General features: G+C 32.1%; 3 protein-coding genes and 1 pseudogene across 4 annotated transcripts; 1 reads left to right on the forward strand and 3 right to left on the reverse strand.

Annotated features, from left to right (window-relative positions):
- Positions 1–690: 690 nt before the first annotated feature.
- Positions 691–4,461, reverse strand: LOC101245219 (uncharacterized). Of its 2 annotated transcripts, none has more exons than XM_004232147.5 (7): positions 4,130–4,461; positions 3,845–3,939; positions 2,993–3,110; positions 2,743–2,861; positions 1,878–2,064; positions 1,603–1,746; positions 691–1,221 (listed from the first exon to the last, which is right to left on the reverse strand). In XM_004232147.5, exons 1-7 carry the CDS (start codon positions 4,403–4,405, stop codon positions 931–933), a joined length of 1,230 nt encoding a protein of 409 aa, XP_004232195.1. In that variant the 5' UTR covers positions 4,406–4,461; the 3' UTR covers positions 691–930. The 2 variants fall into 2 exon arrangements, with proteins under 2 accessions (XP_004232195.1, XP_025885369.1); XM_026029584.2 differs by having other exon boundaries at positions 691–1,285.
- LOC101267285 (uncharacterized) lies at positions 4,404–9,056 on the forward strand (annotated as a pseudogene).
- Positions 9,057–9,419: 363 nt separating this feature from the next.
- LOC101244921 (early nodulin-like protein 20) lies at positions 9,420–10,360 on the reverse strand. The gene is made up of 2 exons (XM_004232146.5): positions 10,054–10,360; positions 9,420–9,945 (listed from the first exon to the last, which is right to left on the reverse strand). The coding sequence occupies exons 1-2, from the start codon at positions 10,214–10,216 to the stop codon at positions 9,605–9,607; spliced, it is 504 nt and encodes a 167-aa protein (XP_004232194.1). The 5' UTR covers positions 10,217–10,360; the 3' UTR covers positions 9,420–9,604.
- A 2,119-nt stretch (positions 10,361–12,479) lies between these two features.
- Positions 12,480–15,306, reverse strand: LOC101244634 (early nodulin-like protein 17). Its single transcript, XM_004232145.5, has 2 exons — positions 14,924–15,306; positions 12,480–13,125 (listed from the first exon to the last, which is right to left on the reverse strand). Exons 1-2 carry the CDS (start codon positions 15,111–15,113, stop codon positions 12,785–12,787), a joined length of 531 nt encoding a protein of 176 aa, XP_004232193.1. The 5' UTR covers positions 15,114–15,306; the 3' UTR covers positions 12,480–12,784.
- Between the last annotated feature and the right edge of the window lie 292 nt (positions 15,307–15,598).

Below are 15,598 nucleotides of genomic sequence, written 5' to 3' on the forward strand. Positions count from 1 at the left end.
AATATGAAATAACGTACCTATTATTCTCTGTGTTTTAAAAAGGATGACCTAGTTTAACTTGAAACAGAAATTAAGAAAATAAAAAGGACTTTTTAATTTTGTAATTCTAAATTAAAACTATGTCAAATGTATCAAAATGCCCTTTAATCTTGTGGTCTTAAACATGTCATGTGAAATGTTAAAGTTAAAGTGTTGCAAAAAAAAATAGAGATCATTTTTTTTGAAATAGACTAAAAAAATAGAGTCATTATTTTTTAAACAGAGTGAGTATAATTTTTCTGAAAGATTTAGAAGAAAGGAAAATATGTCGACTACACGTCATTCTTAGCTTCGAATGAAGACATAACGTAACATACGGTCCAGGGCAACTGCATAAGCATCTCATAAGGTGCAACCTAGTGGCATTTTCCTCACAAAATAAAGTCATTTTTTGTCTTCTTGCTATTTACAATAACTCAATAAAGCCTGTCTTTTCTGAGAGGAGGCAAGTGGCAACTTGACAAGTCAAATCTAGTAAAGCTGCAAGATAATCCAATGATAAAATATAGGGTACAATCTTTAAATCTCAGTAAACAGTGTCATGACTCCCAAGGAGGAGCCTACATAATCTTAAGGGAGTAAAATAATTTTGTAGGTAACAATTTTCTTGACACAAGGGAAGCAAGCATCTAGTTTAGGTGAGAAAATAACTTTTAGAAAATAATCAGGGTGCAAGTTAGACCCTTTGGCATTCTATATACATTTTAGTTGAAAATCTATTAGCACCGATCAGATAATAACACGACACAATTATTCTATATATAAAAACAGATATATAGATAGATAGATACAATTGATACTACAGTGTTGGTGATTGTACCCAGGAAAAATGGTTCATGCGGGAGCAAATATGATGTCTGAAGCACATCTTTTTGAATCAGGGGAAATAACTCAGACCTTGGACTCGATGAAATAAGTAGATGAAACAGCAAAGCCCTCTACATCGTAAGTACGGATAAGTCTTTGTCTCTTGCCAGGCGATTCTAGCCAACAAAACTCAACGTGAAATGCTGTGGATTCTTGCACATTCTTGGCCACATCAGATGGGTATCCCATGTAAATGCCCCCAGGCAACAGAGTAAGCTGGAAACCACCGTCGAATGTCACTAGGTTATTGGATATGGTACCGGTCCAATGTACATTTGTTGTAATATTAGTCGCACCAGAAGTAGACGTGATATCCTTGATTTAAGAAGGAAATATATTAGCAACCAAAAGCTGAAACCAAATATATTCATTTCAGTGCCTGAAATAAATAAAGAAAGAAAGAAAAATGAGAAGATCACAACTTTCCCCACCCTCCCATATTTGAGCTAATTTTGTGGTGACAACTCCATTCTACCAATGCATTTGTGTTTCCTATATAGCTGAGGATCCATCCAGACGGCTAATTCATCATAACATTGAACTATTTCAAATTCATTTCTCAAAGAAGTTGCATGAAAGAGAGATTCCATTTACTATCCAAGTGTCACTGGGCAGATGACCCCTTTCGTGGATACTAGTAGTTCACCATTACTAAACTATCTGATACAAGGAACTGATTGCAAGGAGCTAACAAACCTGAATTAGCTGGCCGTCCTTGTTGATTTCAAGAACAGCAGTTGTACTTGCTTCAGTAATTGTTGCTCCATAAACACCAGTACGTGTTGTTCGCGAATGACCTTTCCAAGTTCCAAGATGAGGCAGAATTCTTTCAGTATCCTCCTACAAGATGACCATGGAATGCATAAGAACAATCATTTGGTTCTGGTAACTAACATGTTGAATCAAACTATGTTTAGGTAGTCCAAACGAAGAATAGAAGGGCAACCCTTCCCCTTTCAAGTCAAAATTACCTTGAAATCGTCAAAGGAGGGAGGAATGGCCTCTCCGTTCCCTCTTTCTTCAAGGAAAACAAGAAGCATTTCCAGTACTCCTTTTGGGTCCATTATATGAAATGCTCTCACTCGCCTATCTTTCTCCAGTGAATAAAGACAATTTTCACATACAATAGAAGGACGTTTAGAGGGAAGCTTCAGATTTCTGTGAAAGAAAAGAAGAATTATAGAATGATACTAAGAAATTCAAAGCCAGGAACCAAAAGATAAAGCTAATCAAAAAATATGAACAGTCATTCATGAGAAAAGATCCCGTGCAATTTACATAACCTTTGCAATTGGATATTAAAAGACTGTCTATAATTTCTAACATGAAAGTCAGAAGCAATAATATGCAAGTTAATTGATCTGATGAAGCTTATGAGATGTCCAAGATCACCAATATTTATTTGTTAGTAGGAAAGATCTACTAATGAATGCTTAATTGTGTGAGATTCTTTTACAGAGTTGATATCTTTTAAGTTGGGAACTAATTACTGCTATGATGAGAGGATTCTTTACATATTGATTGTCTTATTTGCCTTTTGGAATTTGTTTACTCAAATTCTTAGGCATTAGCCTTTTTGGTTTGTTTCAGTACAGGGTGAAAACTGAATATGTTTGAAAACATAACCGATAAGCACACAGACCAGAACAGCACACAGACCAGAACACAGCAGAGCCAAGGGGAAAAGTGACAAACAGCAACATTAAGGTCATACTGGGTAGCATTTCCAAAATAAAGCTAGCAGCAAAACATATGCATAATTTCAACCTTTGATCTCATCAGATCTAATATTTTAACTTATTTTGACTGATTCATCTCCACGTAAGAAACATTTACCTTGGTGATTCTTCTCCGATATCATCTTCACCTAGCACTCCCTGTCTTAACACAGTCTCCAACATGCCAGCAGTCTGATATCTTAGTGCGTATGCCTTTTCCTTGGGGAAGAAGCCAATCTGCAAACTACTTTTAGTGGTACCTCAAATGCAATAAAATCTGAAAAGAAACAGAAACTGCAGATAACAGTCTTTATTAAGTATGACCAGCGAAGGGATATAAGTTAGTTCTCTGTCTTAGTGAAGCTCACCTGTTGATATTTGTCGACGGTAAACATGTTGGTCTCTTTGATTTTGTACTCAAACCACTCTGACTCACAATCATCGCCAGAACATGAAGTGGTAGATGGAGGTTGTTTGATGTATAACCTACAATTTTGAAGCCGGTTAGTCGACTTGTTTCCCAGACCATAAAGTGAACACATATAACAGTACCCAAATTTAATGAAAATACCCTATACATTGGTGTCCACTGCTAACTAATTCTATGCAGATAAAAAAGCAAACTAAAGGGGCTTATGAATCAGAAATGCATGTGTGACATTGGCCTCCTTAATAAATTCTCCAAACTCAACTTTATTTAAAACAGTGGAAGAATTTGAGCTTTGGGCTGACAAAATCTACTTGCACTTAAATATAGCATGCCACTAAATGGAAAATTTCTCAAAATTCACAAACAAGAAAAAGAGATCACCTGGATTTCCAAGTATTCCCTAAAGTTCACCTACATACCATTAAACTATAACCATGTAAAATGAAGTGTAAACATTGAAATTTCCATGGTTTTCTCCTCAATTCTAATTTAACTTTTCCTAAATCTCAAAAGAGTTTTTTAACTTCGGATAACTAACAACTACCTTTAATTTTATTAAATTACTAATTACATAAGTACTAGCAATTTCACAATTACAAAAAGAATTAGATTGGATCATTCTCAAAGTTAGAATGTATAAACTAACATATATACTTTACACATATTAGTCACCGAAGAAGCTACAAAATTGTTAAGGACAGTTAATCTATTTAACTTACTTTTCATCGGAAACATAGCAAGGTTAAGACACATTATTAATACAGGGAAGAATCTAACTATAGGAGCTCACGTTTGTAATAAACTCATCAGTTCACCTTCACCATAAGAGCCCACAGCAAGTTTCGTTGTAATTCTATGCATCAAATTTCCATGACCATCAAATTGCTGCAAAATAAATCAAGCAGATGAAGGAATCAAATCCATGCACGTTTCCACCTCAAACTAAAAATTATAGGATATGAATATTTATCAAAAATTCATAAATATACGTGTATTTATCAATAATAAAGTTATAGACAAAAATAAGACAATGCATCCACAGAAAGAGAGAAAGAGGAACGGAGTTGATCCTGACATGGAAAGAGCCGGTCCAGTTTCCCAAATTAAGGCGAATGAAACTGTCAAGAGCGTCAATACTCATTGGTAGTTCGGTTGTATTCCGATCACCTTGGACCACCGTGACATTGGTACCGGAGCATGACGGTGGTTTCCTAGACTGGTACTTGGGAGTCCAGAATGGAAAATTTTGGGGTATAACCAGTTTCTCGTTCCATGAACTTAGATTAATCTTGCGTGCATTGGAGGAAGCGAGAGAAGTGGAAGGCACAAAAATGGCTGGCGCCGTTGCCATGGCGGATGGAATTGGGACGCTTCTTCCTGTTAGTACCCACCATAGATGAATAATCTTATCCGATTATCTAGAAAATTAGCTCCTCAGCTTAGTACCCGACCCGACCCGATCCGTAGAATCCCAAACCCAAAAGACAAAAAAAACTTGTATTTTGAAACTAATATAGAGAATGGGCTCTCCAATTACACTTTAATTCACTTACTTTGGGAAACATTAACATATATCCAATTAAAAATAATTAATTACTCTTTATAGTTATAGTTTGATAATTATAATTTATAGCTACATGTTATATGGAGTAGAAAGGCGAGTTATACTGGGAGAGAGGAGAGAGAGAGGGGGGAAAGAGTGAGAGAAAGGTAAATTGTATATGTATATAAGTGTATATTATACATATGTATTTGCATTTATGGCAAGAGAGATTGGGAGAGGGAAGAGAGAGAGAAGCGAGAGAGGACAAAGAGTGGGAGAGAGATGAATTGTTATGTATATAATTGTATATAATACATATGTATTTGAATATATGGCAAGTGAGATTGAGAGAGGAATGAGAGAGGTGATCGAGATTGAGAGAGGGAGGAGAGAGGTGAGCAAGAGAGGGCATAAAATGAGAGAAAGGTGAATTTTGTGTGTATATATATATATATAGGTTAAATAATTGTATATTATACATATGTATTTGTATATTCTGATGAATTACACATACAAACATGACTAATTATATAAATACGAAGTCATCACACGTATGTTAGTCGTGAGTGATAATTATAGCATACTATAGCGATGATAAATAATTAAATAGTATAAGTTTGTTTTGTTGCGTAATTTTCCCTTCTTTATTTATTTATGGGATAATGATTTTAAAAAATGTCCTTACACTATGCAAAATGAATGAAAATGTCTCTCATTTGTAGTTTGGTTCAAAAATATATTTATTGTCAATACTTTGGTTCAAAAATATCTTTAATATTATTTAATGGGTAAAGAATGCTCATTTTTCAAATAAATATATTATTTATTTTCTTTTTAACACACTTTTTTCTAATAATATATTTTTAAATTAGGAAATGTTTATCTTACTTCAATTCAAAAAAAAATAAAAATATTTCTTATTTTTTAATAATTATTGTATCATTGTATAAATATAAATTAATGATAGATATATTATGATATTTTATATTTGACATATATCATATGTCGAAAAGGGTTCATGAAACTATTCTAGTTTAATTAATTAAGAAGAAAAAATATTTCCTACATTTTTATTTGTTAAAGTAATTTTAAAAGAAAGAAAATAAGAACATAGTTGTTTAATAATATTTTAATTAGGAAGAATACGCGTTTAAAAATGAATAAAATAATATATTTCTTCAGAAAAAGGCATTTTGACTCATTTAGTAACTATTAGGGCATTTTTGGACAAAAATTTTGTTGTGATGACATTTTAAAACTAAAGTATTGACGGTTAGGATATTTTTGGACCAAACTACAAATGAAGGACATTTTTATTTATTTCACATAGTTTAAGAGCATTTTTTATACCACCTTCCTTTACTTATTAATGGAGAAGGGAATAGCAGTTCTCCAAACTTATATTATTTCTATTATTTTGTAATTAACATATTATTTTTCATATAAAGTCATTAATCAAATCTCTAATATTAGTAATTCTTTTTTAATGTAATATAACATTTTTAAAAATATATTATTTAATTTATATTAGCTTCATCCCGAACTAATAGTATTTTAATGCTTTAAATTTGTCATCATTTTAGTATAATTTGATATGATTATTAATTTTTAGCTTGAAGAATGCACAAAATTAAAAAGATAAAATTAATTTAATCATACAAGGTAACAAAACAATATGTAATATAATAATTTTATCATAATAAGAGCTTTCGGTGGATCAAGTTCTTATAAGAATAACATATTTTTTAAATTTACGTCTCGTTGAAGATATTATGTTTTCGCTTGCAATTTGTGTTCATTGATTTGTATACTATATAATATTTAGTTGTAATTTATGTTATTTAGAGTTTTAAAATAAAATCTAATTATTAAATAAATATTTTGAAAACCCAAAAAAAAAAATTACACGAAAACAATAGAAAGTGATTATTTGAAAAAAAGAAAAAAATAATTTATATTATGAAATAAGAAAACAAGAATGAAATATAAATAATAAAATTAATAGCGAGGAGAGAGAGAGAATTATTTTGAGAGTATAATAGAGAATTGGGTTGACGTTATTTGTTTTAAAAAATAGAAAATTATATATTTGGAGAGTAAAATAGACGGTAGTATTGAACATGCCCTAACTCACAAAAATAAAATAAAATATATATATATATATATATATATATATATATACGAAATTTATACTCTCTCCATCTCAATTTATATGACATTTTTCGAATTTTGAGATTCAAATAAATTTATCTCAAACTGTAATTTTTTTGCATACCTTTTAATTATTTTGAATTATCAATTTTTGTAATTTATATAAATTTCACTTTAAAAAATCAGAAATACCATATGTAAATTCTTTGTCAAACTTAAATTATTTGAGTATCATAAATTATTTGAATAAATATATTATATAATTTTTTTGCATACCTTCTCAGGCTTTTCTCTTTCTTTCTTTCTTCTTCTTTTTTTTTTTTTTAAACAATTTCTTTTTGGTTCATAGATGAGGTATGTTTAATCAACTTCTCAGATGAGAAATATTCGTGAATTTTTTTTACTTTTTTTTTTGTTAAAGTGAAAATAGTAACTCTATGATTTTGTGACTCCATTCCTCTAAAATATCGTTCACTGATTAATAATTCATATTAAATTTTTTCTATTTTATAAAATATTTCTTGGAGAAAAATAAAGAGTTATATTCTCGTAGAGGAAAGGATTATAATAGTTTTTTTTTTGTTAAGGCTCAAAGTGATTATTGTGTTTTCACATGGAGCGCTAATAATTCTTCATATTTGTAATATTGGTATACTTTTGGTTCTCTTCCAAAATTTTACCTATTTTTTAATATTGATTTTCTCGATAACCTATGTATAGAATGTTCAATCGCCATTTTATATATTTATTAGAAACAACAACTCAATATGAAAGAATGTGAGAAGAAAAATATTTTGTTTTGTTTAGTAAAAATTGTATTGCAGGTAAAGTCGAGAGTTTCATCACGATAATTTCACTTGCAATAGTACAATTTTTTATTTTCCTGCAAAGTCATATGATAAGATGTTATTAGTTTAGCTGTAGCAATATCTCTAATGAATAGAATAAAATGTTTTTCTAATCACCTTCTCTTAGATAAAATTATTATTTCTATTAAATATATAAAAATACAATTGAACATTCCTTATATAAAATTTTGGATAAAATTAATATTGAAAAATAGACAAAATTTTAGGAGAAAATAAAAAATGCACCAATATTATAAACATGAAAGATTAGTAGTGTTTCATGTGAATGACTCAAAGATCACTTTGAGCCTTAATAAGGATTTATTTTGATTCTTTCTTCTATTCCCGTACAAGAAACTAAATATTTAACTTGTTCATCAAACAACAAGAACTTCACTCCAACACAACCATAGAGAAAACTCCAGAAGAGTTAGAACTGTTCACAAGAAACTCATCAAAAATGATGAGTTTCTACAAAGGAAGTTCTCTCAACGCCATTAAAATCATTAGAAAATCAATGCAGTTTGGCAGATACCTCTCAACTTCTTCACAACAATTCCGCAAACATATAATCCCTTCACATATCCCCTCCTCCTCGGTCCGAAACTTCAGCACCAATTAGAAAATCAAACCACCCAAAAATTTTGGCATTCACTTTGTCCCTCAACAACAAGTCTATGTAGTTGAACGATAAGATACAATATGCACACTCCTTAAAGGAACAAGCAATTCTAATTTCAAGACAAACTGGAATTACCAGAGACAATGTGCCAATTGAAATGGATGGTGTACTTTATATAAGAATTACTAATCCTGTTTTAGCCTCATATGGAGCAGAGGACCCTATTTACGCTGTAGTCCAGTTAGCACAAACTACTACGCGTAGTGAGCTTGGGAAAATTACGCTTGACAAGACTTTTGAAGAGCGAATTGAATTGAATAGAAGCATACTTAATGCGATTAACTATTGGCCTTTACGTACTGATTGGGGATTAGAGTGTCTAAGGTATGAGATCAAGGATATAACACCACCGGAAGGTGCAAGAGTGGCTATGGAATTACAAGCTGAAGCAGAGCGTAAGAAAAGGGCGAAAGTACTGATTTCTGAAGGACAAAGACAAGCTGATGTAAATGTAGCAGATGGGAAGAAAATGGCTGTGATTTTGGAGACTGGAGGCTGCTAAAAAAGACCAAGTGAATAGAGCTAAGGGGGGAGAAGATGCTATTATATTTAATGCTCAACTCGACTGCGCATGCAATTACTGAGGTATCAAGAGCAATTCTTGAAGATGGAGGTTCTGATGCTACTAGTTTTAAGGGTTGCTGAGCAGTATGTTGAAGTGCTCGAGAAGATAAACAAGATCGGGACTGTTACGTTGCTTCCTCAAGATTCTAGTGATGCTCCTAGCCTAATTTCTCAAGCAATTGCTATACACAGCAAACTTTCTACCAGTAAGTAATAGCAGCTTCATCAACAGATAGAAGTAGTATTGATTTTCTTTTGAGAGTTGTCAGTATGAAAGTTAACTATTTCAACATAATTTAGTAGTAGTTCTAGTTTGCAGAGAGAATTTTTAATCTTATTAGCATTGCTATTTGCTAATGGTTGGTGCATTAGTGAAGATCATATTAATATTCGTAGGTAAACCATTCCGGTTACTCTATGCCTCTTTCTGAATGAAACTACAGAGTACTTTTTTCTATCTTCTGTATGATTTGAAAGATGTTAGCAACCAATTGGTCAAAGTTGGGGTTACCTGCTAATAATGGCGGAACTAGGAATTCTAACAAATAAATTCAAAAAGTACAATAGAATGCAAAAATGAATCAAAAACGAAAAACACTCCTAGCTGCTTGCTTAATAAACTTTGAAACAGAAACAATTTCCCAAATTCAAAATTAAGATAAACCTAGATATGTATTTGTGTCTGTGTGAAAGAAATGTAAATCCATAAAGATTAAATCCTAGTTCATCCTCAGGCTGTAGAAAAACACACTGAAGTCATGACTACGTAGCTTGAGCAAACAAAAACATCCACACAAGAGTGCTACTCGCGAAAGCTGATATAATCAAATGTTTGTCAATTTGGGGTGGAGAAGCATTAGTTTTGTTTGATGAAGAAGGTGCTGGAGAAGCTGGCAAAGGTTGTTCAACATTTATAGCTAATTTCATTCCATGGAAGCAGTAACCTCCACTACTGATAAAGTAATAAGGCCTTGCTTGAGTTAGATGAAAAACATCTCTCCCACCCCTTGTAATGTTTGATATAAAATCGCTATCAATACACTGCTCATAGTTCGTCTGGTTCACCTCCAGCACACTGTAATAGTGCTTGTCAAACACAAAATCTGAAACGAAACCACAGTTAAAGGTTCAACAATCCATTTAATTAGTTCTCAGAAGATCATGCAAGTTAAATCATGTTAGTATGAGATGGAAAGGATCAGGAGTCTCACAAAGCCAATCGCCAACGTAAAAATGTTGATGAGAAGCCCAATCAGTATAGTTAACATTCTGGTCCCAGCCATGCTTACCGCCCACCTTGTCAAGTCCACTGGCTGCACATTTCATCAATCCTAACAACATCATCGACCTTATCATCATTAGATCAAACCTCATTTTGCACAAATCAAGTTGGAATTTGTTTAAGAAAATGTATTAGCAATACAATTACTACAAATTCAAAAGAAATTTTATTGTTTTTGATATTTAATAGTGATTGATAAGCATATATATATATATATATATATATATATATGGTGCATTTTGACAGTGAGGATACAGCCATATATATACAGGGAGAAATAATAGGGGTAAGTCTGCGTGAATCCTCACGCATACCAAATGAGTAACGAAATAAATGGCAAAAAAATGACTAATTATGTCCTTTTTTTTTTACTATTCGTCGATTTAGGACCTTTGATGCATTTTTCTCCGTTGGTGTGTGGCCCCACACTACTGATTTGTTTCAAAATATCGTGTCAAATAAGCGGGTTAAGTTTGAACTTGAATTAGATAAAATGAACTAGGCTAATAAATCGGTAGATCATTATTGATTGGGCTAAAATTGGTTGATAAACTGTCACAGTTTAACTAGTCTAATGTTTAGTATGTTTTAATTTATTTAGTTTGTTTTTCAAGTATCTAATATATTGTTTTTTTTTAGTCAGGGTTATATGCCACATTTTAAATAGAAAAATAATTGTTTAAATATTTTAATAAGATTTTTATGAATTAGTTTTGGATTACATATCAATTCAAATTTTTAAGGGATTGAATTAGGAAGATCATAATGAGCTAACGTAATATATAAACAGGTCATAAATAAAAACACGTTAGCAAAAACCACATTTTTATTAGCTAATTTAAGCTTTCCCAATTTCTTGTTACTGCAAAATAGAATGCTTAGAGACGTCAAATGGATGATTTGAGAATTGAGATGGTTTTAAGACGATAAAATGCAAGTTAGTAAATATGTAATTTATTTTCTCATTCAAAAGTTATTTGGGTTGAGATGAATTTGGCTAACATAAGCAAAATCGTGGGTAAATAATTCTTACTTCAAGGGAGTGTTGATACGAGGAATAAAATATAATATTGTGAAATTAAAATTGAGTCAATTTCATGCCTGGTTTGAAATATTAGCTAATCTCAAAGTTATATTATTCCACAATTTGTACGTGGAATAAAATAATCTCTTTGATATGTTTTTATTTATTTCATCCTGCGTAACAAACTATCCTTGTAATTATTGTCTATGTAATTTCATTTTTTTAACACGGTGAATAAAGTGTAAAAACAAGATTTAACTAAAATAATTTATTTTAATTTGTCTTAATTTATGTGACACAATTTTCCTTTGTTTAAAATATTTAAATTTATTTTTAAAACCAAAAACATGATGTTTAATTTTTATCCTGCAGGTAAGTTGTTTTTTGTTGTTTGTCTTTAGTCATCACATTTACATCTGATGAAAAATAAGTTTTTTAAAATTAAAATAACATAAATTGTTAAATGTTATAATATAAAATATAAACATATACTGTGCGAAATTTTTTAATTTCATTACTAGAGACAAAATTCAAAGACAAAGCATAAGAAAAGACAAAAGTGCAAATGGCCAGTCCATTAATGCATTCAATTCATTGGAATTACAGAACTAGGCCCAGAAGAAACAAGAATCCGATTGACAGAGCCTCTTACGTTAGTTTAAAAAAACGGGTGCAAAAAATTCTTCAAAAATTCAAATTAATCCTTACTTTGAGCATTTGATCATATTTTATTATAATTTTTTTAAATAATGTATTTTTTATTTATAGAAAAATGATATTTAAAAATCAAAGTTCTTTGAGGTTACACACACAAATTAGAGTGTATTTTTTTTCAACATTTTTCGTTTGGAGACCAAAAAATTCAGATTACTGCAAATGTGTGTTGGCAAAATTATAGGCGTTGGATAGGAAACCAAAAGAAGTTGGAATAAAAAAAAATCAAACAAACGCACTGAACAAGAAAATGGCACTAAACAATATTTTATTCGTTATCTTTAACCCCAAATTAATCCCAACGATGTATATGTATATTACATTATTGGAAACCAGCTGTTAATTAACTTGTGAGAAGAGAATCATCAAGTCACATGGCAAGGGGCCACCATTTCCTTTGCCAGGTAGTATTTGAACCCATTGAAATAACACACGCAACTTATTTTCCTCTTTTAGGTAATACATAACCTAAAATGATCACAATCTATCATGTGAGCTCTTTAATATGAAGACAAACTTTGCATAAACTTGGAATATACTGCAACTCTCCAAAGTCAAATCGAGACAGCTAACATACAACAATAAGTAATTAAGAGAGGTATAACAAATGAAAAGAGTAACATGAAAGGTCTCCGTGATCCACGCAATCAATTTCTCCAATGAAACAATTGTAAACTTGTTTAGGTAACAACATAAATAAACAAATTTTTCAGATCAACCCCCACACACCAATTTGATCTGAAATAAAAAATTGATTTTCAGGTCAAATGATAATGGCACTTGGTGGTAAAAAAAAAAAAAGATGGTAACTTTCAAGAAAAAAGAAAATACAAGCACACAAAAAATAAATCTAAACACTTTCTTGACACTTGGTTTAACTAATTATCTGAAGCATCCAGCATGTATGGTTCACTTAACCATCCTACCAGAGCAGAAGAAATGCATCCCACACAGCAGCGGTTGCGAAAAGAGCTGGTATCATTATCTGTGCTTTAAATGAGTTGAGCAAATTTGTTGAACTGCTGCGTACTGGAGCAGCTTTTGGAGGTGGAGGTGCCTTTTCAACATGAATAGCCACTTTCATGCCTCCATAACAGTATCCTTTTCCACTAGCGAAATAGTAGGTTTTAGTCACATTAAGCGGAACAACGTCCCTTCCTGCTCCAGTAGTCCAATTGTGGAGAGGATGATCAGTATTGCAGCTCTCGTAGTCTGTCTTGTTTAGCTCAAGCACATTCATCTGGTTCCTGTCATACACAAAAACTGGGATGGGAGAAGGAAGAGTTACTAAACAACGACAAATAACTGAAGATATCTCAATATTTTACAAATCTAAGAGTTCTATACTATACAGACTGAATAACTTGTAATGTGTCTTTAAGTTATTGCGAGGCAAGATAAGCATAGCAATCGGCAAACACTACACATGTACATGCACAAGTACACACTTAAACATCATCGAGCCGTTTGAAAATGATAAAATATTTCTTCAATAGATTACACATTATGCACTAAACTAGATTAGAGAAATTAGCAACGCTTGTCCAGAGCATTAGCTGGAACCAGTACTGTGACAAAAATATTTGTCCCTACTAAACAACTGGATGATTCTGGACAGGATCAGCCATGAGGCTGACATCTAAGCATGTGGCTGGAATAGTTGCCTTATCCAATGTTTTTTCTCTTTTGTTTAGCTATAATGTCCTACCAAATCCATTTTTATAAGCATTTAATTGTTGCAAATTGGCTTAAAGATTAGAATGTCAGACAGAAGTGGTTACTTGAACTTCAGATCCAAACAAAAACAGTTGAGAGTAAAGACAGAATTATACAGTCACCGGAAGAAAATTGGATTTACCTTCTAATGACAAGAAGCACAAAACAATTTCTTTAATCAATGGCTAACATAACAGCTAATCTGTGCTAATGCATTAAGAAATGGAAAAAACAAGTTTGGAGAAGTTGCTTAGCCATCTCTACAGTCACACAAAACTACGGACAGTGAAGATCATGAATACAGCATGAATTTGGGGATAACACAACTTCTTTTCTTCTTATGAGAAATAAAGGAATATTCTTGATGTAAAAACAACCAGCATAAAGGAAATACTGGGGGCAAACGTACATCCAAAAGAGAACGTTACGATGTGTAAAAGGTGATATCACAACTGTAGCTTCTTTATGTAAAAACAACCCGCATAAAGGAAATACGGGGGGTAAATGTACATCCAAAAGAGAAGTTTACTATGTGTGAGAATGGTGGTATCACGACTGTAGCTTCTTGATATAATAATAAAAACAAACAGCATATAAGGAAATGCGGGGGACAAATGTATATCCAAAAGAGAAAATTACAACGTGTGGAGACTGTTTATGACATCGCAACTATAGCACTAAAATGACAAGTAATTCAAGATTATGCTTTCATTCATTGTAAAACAGTATCATATGTGTGCGATTTAGATCTAAATAAACCCCCCCAAAAAAGGAAAGGGCAACATTTAATTTCAAACGGAACACCATTGCCTTTATGAAGAAGCTGCCAGCTAAAAGCAGTCATAAAAAGGAAAAACTTCAAACTTTCATCACCGAAAATGCCCAGCTGGAAACTCTATAATTCAAATTAGGTATAAACAGAGTAAATGCCATTCTAAATGCAAGCTAAAAACATAGATCTGAACGACACAGAAGAATTCTACTTAGAAACTAATTCACTCCTTCACAGAAAAAAAAAAAGGCAATTTACACCAGACCTTCACCATCTAGCACCATCTAGTCAATCAAAGTTTCCGAAAGTTCACTCCTACTAATGAGCACCGGAAAAGGCAGAGCTCCAATTATAGAAAGCAGCAAGCAAATAAATGAAACCCAGCGTAAACCACAGAGCTTAAACAGAAAACTAAGGCTCCAAGCTCCAACTATAGAAACAAAATTATACTCATATTTATACTAAACCCCGGGTATATCTAAGATCCAGACAAATTTCTTATTAGTAGAAACAAGCTAAGAACAGAAGAAAATCTTAAGAATGAGCTGAAAGAAGAGTAGATCTAGAGCTTACAGAGCCAGTCTCCGTTGTAGAAATGTTTGTCCTTAGCCCAATTGGTGTAATTGACACTGTTAGTCCACCCGAATCTCGATCCCACAATGTACCGAATCGAGTACACTTGAGGCAGCATCACGAGCAAAGCGCATGTTAGCACCACCGCCATTGTCGGCCAACCAAAGCTCCTCCTTCTCACCGCCTCCATTGCTACAATAATATCTTCTCGCAACCTCTAGAGTTCTTAGCTAAGCTCTTCCTTCTTCTTTTTGAGAGATGCATGTGGACTACCTTATTTATAGTTGAAACTTCGAACTTTTACTCAAACTGTAATTTTCTTTTCTTTTGCTTTTTACAAATACCAATGCGGCTGGCATTTAGCAAAAGTCAAATTTTCTCATATTCAATTTAGAACTCGAAAATTTTATTTAAAAATAAATAACTTATTCATTATACCACGATCGTTAATAAATAATTTAGCTTTTTAATTATTTTAGAAATGTACACGAGTTTTTTTAAATTTAACGCAATGTCAAAACTTAACAGCTCATTTAGCACATAGCATGCGCCTACTTTCTGCCCTCCAACTGCTTGTTATCCATTATTACCACCTTTTAATCAAATTTTGAACTCAATACATCGGTTAGTGAATTATATGCCTACCTTATTTAGTTATTAATTTATAATATCACC

The sequence above is a fragment of the Solanum lycopersicum genome, chromosome 2, assembly GCF_036512215.1.
Source record: "Solanum lycopersicum chromosome 2, SLM_r2.1".
NCBI classification, from domain to species: domain Eukaryota; kingdom Viridiplantae; phylum Streptophyta; class Magnoliopsida; order Solanales; family Solanaceae; genus Solanum; species Solanum lycopersicum.

What these genes read in the sequence shown, in the direction of transcription:
- LOC101244921 (XM_004232146.5), bottom strand. Translation starts at nt 10,216, where the DNA reads ATGAGGTTTGATCTAATGATGATAAGGTCGATGATGTTGTTAGGATTG. An exon ending in TTACGTTGGCGATTGGCTTT is followed by an intron (nt 9,946 to 10,053) that starts GTGAGACTCCTG and finishes GTTTCGTTTCAG; the next exon opens with ATTTTGTGTTTGACAAGCAC.
- LOC101244634 (XM_004232145.5), bottom strand. Translation starts at nt 15,113, where the DNA reads ATGGAGGCGGTGAGAAGGAGGAGCTTTGGTTGGCCGACAATGGCGGTG. An exon ending in CTACAACGGAGACTGGCTCT is followed by an intron (nt 13,126 to 14,923) that starts GTAAGCTCTAGA and finishes CTCCCATCCCAG; the next exon opens with TTTTTGTGTATGACAGGAAC.
- LOC101245219 (XM_004232147.5), bottom strand. Translation starts at nt 4,405, where the DNA reads ATGGCAACGGCGCCAGCCATTTTTGTGCCTTCCACTTCTCTCGCTTCC. An exon ending in ACTGGACCGGCTCTTTCCAT is followed by an intron (nt 3,940 to 4,129) that starts GTCAGGATCAAC and finishes TTTATTTTGCAG; the next exon opens with CAATTTGATGGTCATGGAAA. An exon ending in CCGTCGACAAATATCAACAG is followed by an intron (nt 2,862 to 2,992) that starts GTGAGCTTCACT and finishes AGTAGTTTGCAG; the next exon opens with ATTGGCTTCTTCCCCAAGGA.